General features: G+C 36.5%; 1 protein-coding gene across 1 annotated transcript in view; it reads left to right on the plus strand.

Annotated features, from left to right (window-relative positions):
- Positions 1–14775, plus strand: part of LOC105232756 (DNA-binding protein D-ETS-3) — a 70338-nt gene that overhangs the window by 10576 nt on the left and 44987 nt on the right. The window contains exon 4 of the mRNA XM_029552979.2: positions 6176–6268. Within this exon, the coding sequence (XP_029408839.2) occupies positions 6176–6268 (93 nt within the window). The remainder of the gene's footprint in view (positions 1–6175; positions 6269–14775) is intronic.

The raw sequence follows: 14775 nt of genomic DNA on the forward strand, positions 1-14775 counted from the left end.
CAATGAAGACATCAACATTTCCCAAAAAAAAATTATAAAATAATAGTAAGGATATTTAATATTTTAGTTACTAAACACAGGATGTGCATTTCCTCAGTAGTAAAAATAAAAGGAGAGCGAGTAAAACGTTTCACTTAAGTACAACTTTAATATATGCAAATCCCGCGAATACTTTATTTAACCGAAGGTAGTTACGAGAATTCGCAGGATCATAACTTGCTAATTCAATTTCCACAAAGGTGGTGTTTTCTAAGATTTTTTGTTTTTGGCCAATAAACAGGCCACTCGAAGGTCGTACGTTCACTGCTGCTGTCTGCCAAAATTGTAAAAACATCATTATACTCGGTGCAACTTTTTTGCCACATTTTTTGTGATGAATTTGTGCCAAACATGCAAACCGCGAATAACACGGACATTTCCTATTTAAAAAGCCTGCAGACACGAGCCACACAAATACCCACTCGACGCTGAACATCGAGTGATGGGTCTATTTGTGACGCTGTACAAATTGCACCAACAAGTAAAAAGTTAACTTGCAACAAAATCACTTAACTCGTTCGAGATATTAAAAAACAACATTATAAAGCCAAAAAAAAATCAAAGTATGGGAGAGGTTACTTGTAGGCATGTCCTCCTGTACATATGCACACAAACATGTTTGAAGTGGTTTCTACCTCCGCTCCATTCATGCCATCTATTCTACGCGGTGGCAATAAAATGGTCACTTGGCCATGAGTCTTCGCGTACCTTATGGCTTGAGTTACAGGTTTCATCCGTTTTATACAACGACATCACACCGAGCCAACAGCTCCCATGTGCCGTGAGAGTGTGAGTCTCGGGCGTGACAGTTCGCGGTTTATCACCTACAATTGGCGTATCCCCTTTATTTTATTATTTAAAAAAATCATATATTTTGGCAGCGAAAGGTTTATTCTCTTCTGTTCTTTTATCTGTTGCACTTGTAACACCATAAAATGTTAGTTGGTAATGTCTGAATTTCTAGTGTTACTCTTATTGTAAACCTAAAAATAAATTTTAAGATTTGTCTTACCTCAATTCAGACTACCTTTCCGCTTGACATCAGAAATCCTGACATTAATCTATGTATGTACATATTTGGCAGTAAGAAATCGTCACTCTCTTTCCATGGCTTAGAAATTTAGTTTCAAATATCTGCTTGACAACTAAGGGCTTTTATTGTCAAAGGGAAGACTGGGTTTACAAACGTAAACTTTCATTGCAGTTAAACGGGCGACATGAGTCCAGCACATTGAGCCGGTTAATCCTCTGCATTTCCTTTCATATCAAATTCTCAAATAGCTAATTAGAGTCCCTCATAGTCCTCTCGGCTACAAATAACCGGTTTGGGCGGCAAAAAAATATAACGACATCAGCGTCAGTTCGAAAATTGGACATAAGCTTATTATTATCTAGGTCAGAGTCTATAACTCCCAAACTATCTGGTAGTAGAGGAGCTTCGCTCGCTGTTTCTAATCTGTTTCAACTAAAAAAGTGACCAAATCAAAAATGCTTGAGCGGTATACTCCAACTTAAAGAAGAATTTGTCGAAATTGAACCGCAGTTGAAAGGATTTAACGTAAACCTTACAGAGAAATGGTGAAAAAAAAAATTATTTGCCTATTTATGGCAAATAAAGTTGGTTTGATTTAGTTTATTCAATATTATTCTGATTTCATTTAAATGATTATATTAAACAAATAGAAAAATATTTAGCTTTTCTTTTATTTTGCGGGGAATTCCACGTACTTAATTAGAGAAACATAAAATTCGATCAAATTTTACTCAGGCATACCAAAAAAATTCATGGCAACGTATTTTAATACAAAATTTTTCTAGCGTCTTCAAAATACATAGGCCTCTGAGTGAATGCAAGCTTAGGCACTCTATATACAATTTTCCATACATTTGCTATAAGCCTAGATTAAGATGACACTAAGCGATTTTCGGTTGTTTTTTCGGTTTCGACGCATTGGAGCGCTATTTTCTTGATTGTTGGACAGTTTCCATGCCATATTCATAAATTCACTCGAAGTCGTGTTTGTAAATGATTCAGACTTTTTGGTATGAGTCTAGCCTTGACATATTCGAAGCATTAAACCAAATGTATTGTTTCGACGCATAAGTGATGTTGAGATTCTCTGCTATCTCTCTGAATCCAACACAATGACTAATTAAGATGTCGAGATCAAACCTTCAATGGAATAAAAGCAGGAAAATAAATCTAGGAAAATAAACTTAATTGGTTCGATTTTCCCGCGTAGTTTAAATGGTCCAGTCCATGTTTAATGACCTGTTGTGGTCTTTACTCTTTTAAGTGATGTGTTCTAAGCCTGGCGTTAAATATTTTTTACGTAGAGATGCGAAATTTATGTTATTGAAATGTTAAACTATTTAAATTTCTGTTGAAGACTCAGACTGCAGCTACGTACTAGGGATTTCAGGCACTTTATCATTCAACGTTTCACTCAGCCAACATTCTTTTAAGCTGCACATGAATTAAAATGTAAAAGGTATGAAAAGCGTAGATTTTTTGCTTCAACCATTGTGTAGAAACTTCATAAAAGTAAATTTTGAAGAAATTTTACTTTAGATTCGGATTTGTGTGAAATAAATATGAAACGCCTATTGAAATGACCTCTCCTACAAAAATTTCCAACAACGGCTATTAAATCATAATTAAAGCGATTTATGTGACAAAAGAATGAAAGGAATTCTCGCAAGCAGTCAAGCAAAGATGGATGAGCTTTGATTTGAATAAATTGCTCGTAAATTCTTCAACTCTTACCATTGTGAGTGGATAACGCAAAGCGTTTGTCGTTTCTATAGTGGTATGTGTTTGACAAAAAGAAAGATGGGCCCTAAAACTCAAAGCTTTTGGTGCTCAAAATAGCTTCACTACAACGCCACATAGCCAGTGATCTCCGTTCTCCCCTTCGAAGATGAGGTGTACGGAGTTACCTCGGCGAAATGCTTATTTCTCGCTGCCCAAAAATTCTGTCGGACCAAAGTGGAAGTGAAAAGTTATCAGCGTGGTCATAAATAATAAAAATCGCTGTAATAAAAAATGGGACCAAAAGTGTCAGTCGAAAGCCAAAGTTATGTAGATGGCCAGCCGGTACTCTTTATATCACATACTTTTCCATAAGCTAAGTGGTGGCGTGCACGCCCTGATGACTTTACGGGCTTTCACTGGTCGTCTTTATTATGCTTTTACTTGGGTGATAGTAAATATTTCCTTACCGTTTCGTTTCTTATGATAATTTTTGCAAATTGCAAGGGTGGCGCGCTGGTCCAAGCTAATGTGCGCGTGGGTGGCTAGAGAAAGGGTTCAGTCGCAATACGCATACATATAAACAACCACATGTACACAGCTTAACGATGGTGGCATTTTCATTTCGACCTTTATGCCTCATATTTCGTTTGCTGGTCGCTTGCTGTTGTGTGGCCCTTTGATGGCACACGGTACCTAAAGATGCCCCGAAGAAGTTTATATGCTGGAAAATAACAAAAGTTCGCCCACAAAAGCGCAAAGTATAAATACATATAAGATACAGGGCATGGGCACATATATAAGTACATATACACCCGTATACATATGCATGCGTTTAACCTTTGTGTTTCTTCCATATGCGTGGGTGTGTGGGTGCAGCACGCATTGTGCTCTGCTAGCGAATCCTTTTTATGTACTTTTATGATCATTATTATTGTTATTACTGCTGTTGTTGTTGTTGTTGGCATGCTTGTTGGCCTGGTTGTCGTTAAGCCAAAGTTATCTCATGCCACAATTTAAGCTTCCTAACAAGCGTGTTCTGTTGTGTGTGTGTTTGTGAAAAGTATCAGTGTGCGTTGATGCGCCATGCTTGGGTTGCTTGAAAAGAATCTCTCATGCGTAACTCATTATTTTTCTTTCGCAGTGAAAATAATTGCAGAAATTGTGAAGATGGCATTTTTTCAGCTTTTTCTGTTTTTGCTGTTTTGGTTTCGTATGCAGCCATCCGCATTAAATACACACGTGCACACATACTATATAAACCTATATGAACCGGTCGCCTATAACTACTAGTGTATACTCGTATTGTCTGATTTATTCTTGTACTCTCGGGTATGTATTAAAGATTCTTTAATCTGAAAGAATTATGAATACTTAAAGAAGAAAAGAAAATTAATAAATAAGGAAAATATTTTTCTATGATATATGAGTATTTGGGTTATAATTAGCATAGGGTAAATCAGTAATTTCTGTAATGACTTTCTATATAATCTATATCTAGAAACGGTCCTCTATGTTCGATCTACCCATCTCCTCTATCGCACGTAATCCCAAAGGCTCAGTACTCTGAGTAGGAGTTTCTAGCCCCATTTCACAAAACCAAGACAAGACACAAGAGTATATGCCTAGTTGTACATTCGACATGGCCTTCTTGGGCCTTCGTTGTCCAATGTAAAATGCGACTAGTTGACGGAATTTGTTTTTGTGAAAGTTTATAATGTTCTCAAACTTTGTTAACTTCTAATTAATTTCTAATTAGCAGCTTTAAATGGCGCATGAGTCTGCTTGCTGCCCATGTCTTTTCCTGCTCACTCTCTCCTCCTTACGGAGCAGATCCGTTATGGTTGGGGAAGCCACCGCGATGCAGGGTTTCAGTACCTGGATGCCTGCACCAATGCCTTCCGAAGTGTTTCAGCCGTTGTTGTTCTACCTTATAGTGCGTCCCTCAATAATAGGTCGAGCGGGGAGTTATTTCAATTCGTCTTACTGCCGAGGTTGACTTTAAACTTTTTTATGAAGTTTATCATTTTGGTAATGTTGTCCTTTCAATCTTTTGCCTGTGACGCTGCGAGTAGAGATAGGTATGGTTATTAAGGATATACTAGAGACTTAATTGGCTTTGATTTAGCAAAAAAGACATCTGAAGAAACCAAGTAGCCACCCAATTTCTAATCATGTCTTCGGAAACAGCACTCACAATTTCCAAGAGTGCACCTTTTCTGATGGAGCAGTAACAAAACTAGAACTTATTTAATTTTTTGAAACAAATTAAAAAATGCTGGATAAATTCTTTCTCATTCAAAATTGCTATTTTTTGCTAAAACGAAGCGAAACAATTTGGCCTGAGTCCCATTGTATGTGCGCTAAAGAAGTGCTCCCACATTGGCAATATTTAAAGCTTTCATGGTATCCATTATCGACGCGTGTGCCTCATTGTACAACAACATCATATACACAAGCACATTCACCTACGCGCAGATTCAATTGTCCGTGTGTGCGTACATGTTTTCGGCGTGTCACGCTACAACCTCAATGATGAGCGTACGCTCGCACGCGCATTAAACAGCTACTTGAGCGAAACGCGCATCAATACAGCGTTAAAAGGATAATGTGGAATCCTTGTTTGTTTCTTGCTGGTCACATTCTAACATTCTAATCTCAAGTTTGTTTATACCAAACAAAGATTTACGCCAATTAGACCACGCTATTTACAACAACAATAATTGCGTGCAACATAAAAGAACATCAGTCAGCTCCACCCCTTCGATTAATGAGTTTGCAAAAATTTTATTGAATATGAAACGTTATCGATGGTGGTGGTGGTGGCGATGCTGGTGGATGTATTGGTAGTGGTGTGCGTTCTTCGTTCTGCTTCGGTACATTAGACGCGTCCGGCCGCTTATTCCTATATATGTACCGTCCCCTTCACTTTTTCACCCTTCTGTATATATGTAAGACCAACTGGTATACGGCTTTGAAGTGATTTCTAAAGATCTAACCGTAGCCATTCAGCAAATTGTCAATATCAACATCCAGAAATAATTGCTGTGATTATGTGACAATTATCTGTGCAACAATAACGATGTCGAAATTTATATCACTAGGGATCGGCTGCTTTGTGGGAAAATGAAGCCACTCGACTTCTGATAGTCGATAAATAATGGCTGTCAGACCATGTGGCTCGGAACAAATGCAAACGTGTGTTTAGGTATTATTAAAAAGTAACTGTACACTGTATTTTAGATATGCAAATCAGTTATGCAGACTCAAAAGGAAAATAAATACTTCTCAAAATAATTAGTGGTTTTACTTTTACTTACTTATAAAACACTATCTACATGCTTACTATACATCCATAATTCAAAAGGATTTTTTTTTCCACAGAAAAATCGTCCTCTCTGTGTTCGTCTTCATCCACGCCGCATGCGATAAGCACGAGTAGTGAGAATCATCGTAGCTCCAGCAAATGCATAGCCGGTAAGTTCACCATTTTATATTTTATGCATATAAATTTGTAAAGCATAATTTTATAATTAGTATAACCTCAACTCCACTTATTACCGCTATGGGAACTTACGTGCGTAACAATATGCATTTGCCGCAGAATTCCCAAAAAAGTTTTCTTGCCGTTTCTGCGCAGCTTTTTATGGCGCAGCTAGGACAATAACCCATAACGGTAATGATGTGTTGCATAAAGTCGACGATAGAGCGCGTTGTGAATTAATTTTCTTGGTGTTGCAGAATCAATACGAATTCCGTAATACCTATGTATATATATTCATATGGGTATGTACATCCCTGATTGATGATTGAATACAAGTATATCGTCCTTAGACACAGCTTAATGACCTGTTCAAATTTTAAAATATTTCGGGATTTCGCAACCCAAATTTTGCAATCTGACAACTCAAAACCTTGTTTACAGTTACTTAAAATATTCATCTTGGTCAAAAATTGGATTTAAAAAGCGCACACTATCGCGCGATTATTTTTTACCACTTTCGACGTGGACTATCTCCACTACAGTGCATCGATGAATTTAATTAAATTTTTCGCGATGAAGCTCCATCAAGGGCCAGTGTTTATCGTTTGTATGGTGAATTCAATTGAAGTCGTAGTCCACTCCAATATGTCGTGGAGGTTATTAAAAATCAGTTCTAGTTCCGGAAACTATTGATGTTGTGCGCAAACTTATATTGCAAGATCGTTATGTTACCTAGCATATAGTAGATTAATATTGCCTGAATATTTCATTGTAAACAAAAAATGTTCCACTGGGGATATACACAATTTGTTGATCGCTCAAAAAAGGCTGATGACGATTGGTCGAAGGAAATGTTAAAAACAAACGACAACGGAGCTTGAAAATATGTCTATGACAACGTGACAGATGATGAATCATGGATTTATACGCATGAGCCCGAAAGTAAACAGCAGTCGGCTGTATGAGCGTTTCAAATGAATCGAACCTGGCGAAAGCTGTTCGACCAAGAAGCACTTCCAAGGAAATGGTTGCCTGTTTTTTGGGGGAAACGGAACAACGACACCACTAGTCAACGCATTTGAAGAATCTGGCCTAATGTTTCGAAGAAGAGAATTGATTTTCATTCATCCTTTTTGAATGCGTTCACATATGGACCCTTTTGTCGCCCAAGCCTGTTTTTTGTAAGCGAGGGAATGACAATGAAAGGCACTTTGTCGTTCTTGATCGGGTGGCACGCTTTGTGTTCTTGTTCATAATATTTCACTACTACCAAATGCGGCATTCATTTTGAAATTCCTTTTATGGTTGCAATTGCGCTCGGTTTCATCTGAATACTACATGTCTTGTAAATTTCCTCAAAAACCGTATTGTGAGAATTTTGGAACTTCAGAATTTGCGTAGCTTCTAGTTCCTAAATTTTATATTCTTAAATAGAAGACATTTTGTAAAAATTCACCTTTGTTCGAACCATCTCAAGAAACTAGTAGGTAGGTAGATAAAGGGGGGCGGCAGAACATCCTTGGCCCTGGGCGCCCAAAGTTGTAGCTACGCCACTGTGCATGATATAATAGAAATGTTTTAGAAAAGAGTGAACAAGGATACAAATCAGCTGATGAACGCAGTCTTTCAGAGAGCTTGCGATTTAGTTTATGAAAATGGCGTAGAATACACAAATTTGGTATCAGGGTTATTAGATTACATCGGTGGCCTGGGTATATTTCTATACCTCTTAACTAATGGTTAAAATAAGAGAGATAATGATATAATAATATATAGCGCAGATGGTACAAAATAAAAGACGACTTCGAAGAATTTGGTAGAATAGCAGAAATCCGGTTGACAAACCAGGCTAAATAAAGCAATTAAAGAATTAAAATCCAAGTTGGCAGAGCTGAAAGAAGAATCTATTGCAGAATTTCTTAAGAACGCTCATGCAAATAAAAACGATGAATACAATCTGTGGAAAGCTACGAAATACTTGAAACGTCCTCCGAAGCGACAGGTACCGATAAAAGATGAAAGCAACTCTTAGTGTAGATCTGGCAAAAGAAAAGTCGACGGTTTTGGCAACCACCTTGCGAATACTTTCAAGCCTTTTGCTCTCAATACTAACCACCAGCGCCAAAATGTTCAGACTTTTCTTGAGAGTCCATGTCAAATGGATAAACCAATACATTACGTAACACTCACTGAAGTACAATCAGAAGTGTCAGTTGAAAATTTCTAATTCGCCTGGCCCAGATAATATTGATGCATGGACAATCAAACAATTATTACAATTTAATCTTTAATTGTGGTTTTAGGCTAAGTCACTTTCCTACGCAATGGAAATGTGCCGAAATTATAATGATTCCGAACCCAAACAAGCCCGAGAATGAAATAACCTCTTATAGACCAATAAGTTTGCTGACAATATTCTCTAAAATATTCGAAAAAATATTTCTTCGTCGATTGTTGACACTTTTGAATTCCTTATCCGTTATCCCAGACCATCAATTTGGATTCAGGCAACTACATGGAACCCCTGAACAGTGCCACAGAATCATAAAAACCATACAAAAATGTCTCGAAGAGAAACAGTATTGTTCGGCAGTTTTCTTAGACATTCAACAAGCTTTCGATAGAGTCTGGCATGAGGGGTTGTTATATAAAATAAAAATTAAATTACCAGCTCCACTCTACCTATTTCTTCGGTCATACCTAGATTGCAGACATTTTTACGTTAGAATTAATGATGACACTTCCGACATATATGAAGTCAAAGCAGGTGTTCCGCAAGGGAGCGTGCTTGGCCCAACGCTGTACACGATTTTCACTGCCGACATGCCAATAATAAACGACGAAAATATAACTGTTGTCACATATGCGGACGACACCGCCATTCTTGCATCTGCTTACTCTGCAAACGAAGCGTCTGAAACTGTTCAAAAACAACAGAGCGCAGTTGAATCCTGGCTTCGAAATTGGAACATTATGGTAAATGAAAGAAAATCAGCGCATGTTACCTTCACCATGAAAGCAGGAGATTGCCCCAGCGTCAATCTCAATCAAACAATTATTCCAGATTGCACTAGCAATAAGTACCTCGGAATGCACTTAGACAGAAGACTAACATGGCAGCAACATATAAAAACTAAACGAGATCAGTTAAAAATCAAGACGAAAAAAATGACCTGGCTAATGGGACCCAAATCGAAACTTAGTCTATATAAAAGCATTTTAAAACCGATTTGGGCATATGGAATACAAATCTGGGGAACTGCAAGTAAATCGAACGTAGAAGTAGTACAAAGATATCAGTCGAAAACACTCAGGTTGATTGCAAACACTCCATGTGAATTGTGATATATAGTACAAATCTAATATTTCAAATGCATTTATGTATGTATTATTGACAAATTGCAATTTTAGCATCAAAGTGAATCTTAGATATAATAACATTTGCTTATTGTCAAACGACCGATTGTAAATAAAATGAAATAATAAAAAAAATATATATAATTGATGAAGCAATGAAGGAAGGACTCTCGTCTTTTTTCTTGACTTCTCACACGGAAGGCAAATTATTTGGTGTTTCTGTCGCAGTATGGGGCAAACGATGGTTCTCTTTGAAATCTCTCCCATGGAGATTAAACAGAAAATTGTCTCTACCTTAATGCTTCTTAGCTCTTCTTTGGTATTGTGAGTTTAGTAAACTATTGCTTCAAGTTTTTATGTAAACTGTGCATGTTTTATGTAAGTCTACATGGACTTACTCCCGGTCCACTCAGGTCTGGTGTACTCAGTATTGACCAGCAGATGAAAGTCTCTATCCGGGATCTTTACCGAGATCGAACTCTATAGTTATTTTACCAAACCCATCATTATTATAATTATCTTAGTTTCTTATTCCAAAAGGCTAATCGCTTATTAGGGAATTTAGAGTTCCGTAATGGTCTCCTAATCTACTTATTGTTTACTCAGATTTTTGAGAGCAATCGAGATTCTCATCAATAAATAAACAAACGAGATATCAGTGACGACTTTAAGCACTTTAGCTTGACTAATCGCCGATTTAAACAATCCCCTTGTCATCCACTTCAACGTTATATGCTTGACAATGGGACTCTCTCTCATCGCTGAATGCAGCTCAGATAGTGGGACGCGTGGACGCACAACGGGGCAGTGCAGTGGGAAAGTTTGTAAACAATTGTCAAGATGATTTGATTAACACATTGCTACTGTAAACATACATGCGAAAAAATCACAACACAACAACAAGTAATCGCTCGCTTAAGTGCACTTCAGCGGTAATCCTATTAAAAATGGCATGTAGCAGACGTTCACTGACAGTTTACTGGCTGAAACACCCCAAAGAAAGTCAAATTCGACACACACACACTCACTAATAATAGAATAGACTGTGTCATACAAGTCAGTGCAGTGCAGAACTATTATTGCTGTTGTTGTTGATGATGGTGGTGGTACGCAGTAAAGCTGACTCTTGGCATTGTTGCTGGAACAATGAAGCTAATCGAGGAGATCATAAAATGATCAAAACGCAATTGAAAGGCACGCGAACGCAGTGGAGTGAGGTGAGATGTGGGCTGAGCGGCAGCGGGTTACGGAACAAGATTTTGCTGGTACACGAATGGTTAGCGTGGGAAAAGCGGTACGAGTAAAAAAATAGCAACAATTAATAAAAGTGTGCGTTTGAGCAATAAATTTTCGTGAATTGATTTGTTGAAGTGGAATGAGAGAGTCCGTGAACGAACTAGTTGGAAGCGTGATTCAGCAGCGTAATACATGTGTAGGGTGTTCTTAAAAGCTTTTTAGGTGATTTATGAGCATAAGTTAGTGCTGGATATTGAAAATGTGATTTCATGTGTAAAAGCCAATTGAGTATTAGGAAAATATTATACACAAATATTGATTACACTTGAATAGGGAATTCATTGAAAAAAGAATGAGCCTTGAAATTACGTAGAAAATAAATAAGTTTATATATTATATATGATAATTTTATTATGCAGATTTTCAAATTAATATCAAAAGATGACTAAAATGAGTCTAAGAAGTGAAACCAAGACTATTGAATAGACTAAAGGTAATACAATTTCAAAGGCAAACATATTTTTTTATGAAAATATAATAGCAGAATTGGATTACAAGCTTGTTGCAAGGACTCTTTGAGACTGGCTGATCCCATTTTTAAGGTATAATTGATATGTATGCTTAAACGTGTGTGTGCAAACAATCATGATAATTTTTGTGTTTTGAAAAAAATATTTATTAATTCTTCTACATTAGTACTGCCGTCTACAAAATATTCTCCTATCTATATTATGACCTTATGCTAGCTCTTCTTGCAACCGTCGAAACACTTCTTAAACTCGATTGTTGGGATAGCCATTAGCTTTTTCCGCGATTTTCATGTGTCTTGTAAAACGACGACCCTTTAAGTTTCTCTCTATTTTTGGAAACAGGAAAAATGTACCTAAAGCCATGTCTGAATATGGCGGCTGGTGTCGTTTCAATATTGTTTTTGGCCAAAAATTCACGAACAAGCAACGTTTTAACAAAATAAAATCGTTAAAGCTGAAAATTTATCGTTCAGGGATATCTACATCAAAAAATGTTGATAATCGAATCCTCCTGCGAAATTTAAAATTTTAAAATTTCGTTTATTCTCAGAATACACATAAACCTCTCAATAATCTTACTATTTTCTATATTCTATTAGAGGACCCGTCCACATTTTACTGTGGCTGTTACGTACATAGGTAGTACTACTAATACCATCTATATGATTTCTATTATTTAGATTATAACTATTAGTTAATGAGAAGGTGAGGCAACTTGTGTTAGTATACAAAAAATAAATCAAAAAGTATTTCCTGCCTTAATAAAGCATTGATTTTCATTTTTTTGTAAAAATTTAGATGCTCCGAAAATATGTATTATAATAGTTATGTAGTACATTTTAATTCTGAAATGAACAAAATGTTCCGAATCGAAAGTTTCCCAGCCTCTTTGACAATTTCGCGAAGTCCCTTCCACCTCACTACCCAAAACATAAGTTTAGCGCTTTTAAATAGTAGAACATTTTCCATATTGTTTCGATCAGCACTAATACCAACAAAAACGAGGCACAATCGGAGTAACAATGAAAACAACAACAATTACATTATCGACAACATCAACATGACATGATTTATGATGGCAACTCGCGTGCAATCTCGGACACTCATTGCTTCTAACACACACATGCCCATATGGGTATGCATATCATTGCCGTTCACCACCGTTCGACCTGCAACGGTAACACGCACCGTCAAGCACCAAATCACCAACTCATGAAAGCAAACGAGTAATAAAGCCAAAAGCAAAAAGGTCCCAAGGGATGATAATGACTTTGGAAAAAGTCAAGCGTCGGTTTCTCCTAGGGCGGAGAGCGAAAAGTGGCTAATGGTCGCAAGTGAAGTGAACTGCGAAAAGGGCCATGCATAAAAATATTTACACATATAATAAAAATTCATACGAAACCGAACACAAACACACACACATTTACTATATTGCCATAAAGAGCTTGAGCTTCTGGCATGCTGTGTCTCTTATTGTCGGAGGTGGTAGGAGCAGAACTACATTTGTAAGGTTAGATGCCCATTAAATTTTAATGCGAAATGTGAGAAAATTTTGCAGTGCGAACTATGAAAATATAATATTTAGGAAGCTCTTTCTTAATGCCTTTGTTATGGAAATTTTAATTGCATGGCGAGGAAAGTTTTACTATAAGCTAGAAAGGTCAGTTGAAGTTCAATACAAATCATGAACTTTCGAACTGAGTGGGGGAATTACTGGTATTAAAAAGATTTCGAGGGTTTATGCCTTCTGAGGAGAGGAGGAATGTCAGATTTAGTTTTTGTAACAAATGTATTTATATATTAAATATATCCCCGGAGATTAAAGTTTAGTCACAGTTATTGTAAACTACCTTAGTCCATATTCATACTACATTTGGCCCCTCATAAATTTTTATAGCCGCAACTCATAAAAAAATCAATGTAAATCTTTGAGACGGAATTACCAGTGATCATTCACAGAACTTCCATATCAAAATAATTTTAGAATTCCATCGCTCGTTTTGCTTCTTTCAAGTTAATCTCATTCAACTTTCTTAACTTAGTAAGCTTTAAGCGATAAGAAAAAAAGTAAAGGTTCCCAAATTTTATTTTCATTTGCACAAGTAAATTAAGTCGCCTGCAATTAAAGATGGCTCTTACAGCATTCTAGTTGAAAAAATGCAAATAGTTTTACATTTGCATCTCTGACAAGCCGTCGACAGACGTGCCAACAAGCTAAGCGCGTCAGTGCGCGAAATATGACATGAGAAACTTGGCACCGAATTTCATTTCATAAAATTTTAGTACCTATTGTATAACGCACAGCACAGAAAATTGCCAAATATTAAAAAAAACGTTGTTACTGTTCATCTCCATTCACTATTCACCATTTTCCATTTATTTTCAGAGCGTATACTCGTTTATACGCATGTTTCTATATATTTATGTAGGTACGTGCTTGCCAAAAAGGCGACGCTTTCATTTGGTGAATTAAATTTCAACTTTAGCGGAACACGCGGTGCCAATAAGGACACCGTGGATAAGCGGCTGCCCAAAATGAATGCTATGCTCTATACTCTATACTAAAGGTACGGAATACCCAGCAGTGAGGCTAAAAACTGGTCTTATTTATACCGGTTTCTAACTAGAAATTTCTGAATGAAATTAAACTAGCCCGAAAAACATTAGATTTATATTGATCAAAAATTTATTAAAGGATTATTTGATTTTTTAAATCAATTATGGGTGTTAAAATAAAATATATGTATGTAAGACTAAAATTGGTAAATTTAAGGCCCCCAAATTTATTACAACTTTAAGTACATTTACTAAGAAGGCTACTACGTGGCTAAATTTTATGGAAAAAAATTGTTTGGGGGACTAGTTCGGCGTGTAGCTGATAAAAGTTGTAAATTACCATAGTTTACCTTATTCTATAAAGGTACGGTGTAAGATTTAAAAAACTCTCGCTAATTTATATGTATGCTCAAAATGCCTTTTGTCAATATTCTAAATATTCTAAAATGGTACTAAATGTGTTGTAATATTTTTTTAAATATATTTCCATTTAATGTCGAGACAATTTAATTTATATTAGTAAGGAACTTTCCAAAATTCAAGTCTGGACATATTTGACGGTGAAATTCGCACCACTCGCCGCATGCTGTTAGATAATTTCATGCTGTCCTATGTTATGTATACGCACATACCCTGCAGGAAAAACGACCAAGAGTTGAATGTGCGCAATTATATCGCATTTACATGCAGTATTCCTTGGAATAAAGTTTTTTCCATAAAATTACATCGATGAGAAGTGTTGCTACATTTCTTTATGATCCAACCTCTGAGTAGTTCTAATACTAAGATTAACAATTGAAAGTAAGGAGCGGTAAAGTTCG

The sequence above is a fragment of the Bactrocera dorsalis genome, chromosome 5 (genome assembly GCF_023373825.1).
Source record: "Bactrocera dorsalis isolate Fly_Bdor chromosome 5, ASM2337382v1, whole genome shotgun sequence".
Lineage (NCBI taxonomy): Eukaryota > Metazoa > Arthropoda > Insecta > Diptera > Tephritidae > Bactrocera > Bactrocera dorsalis.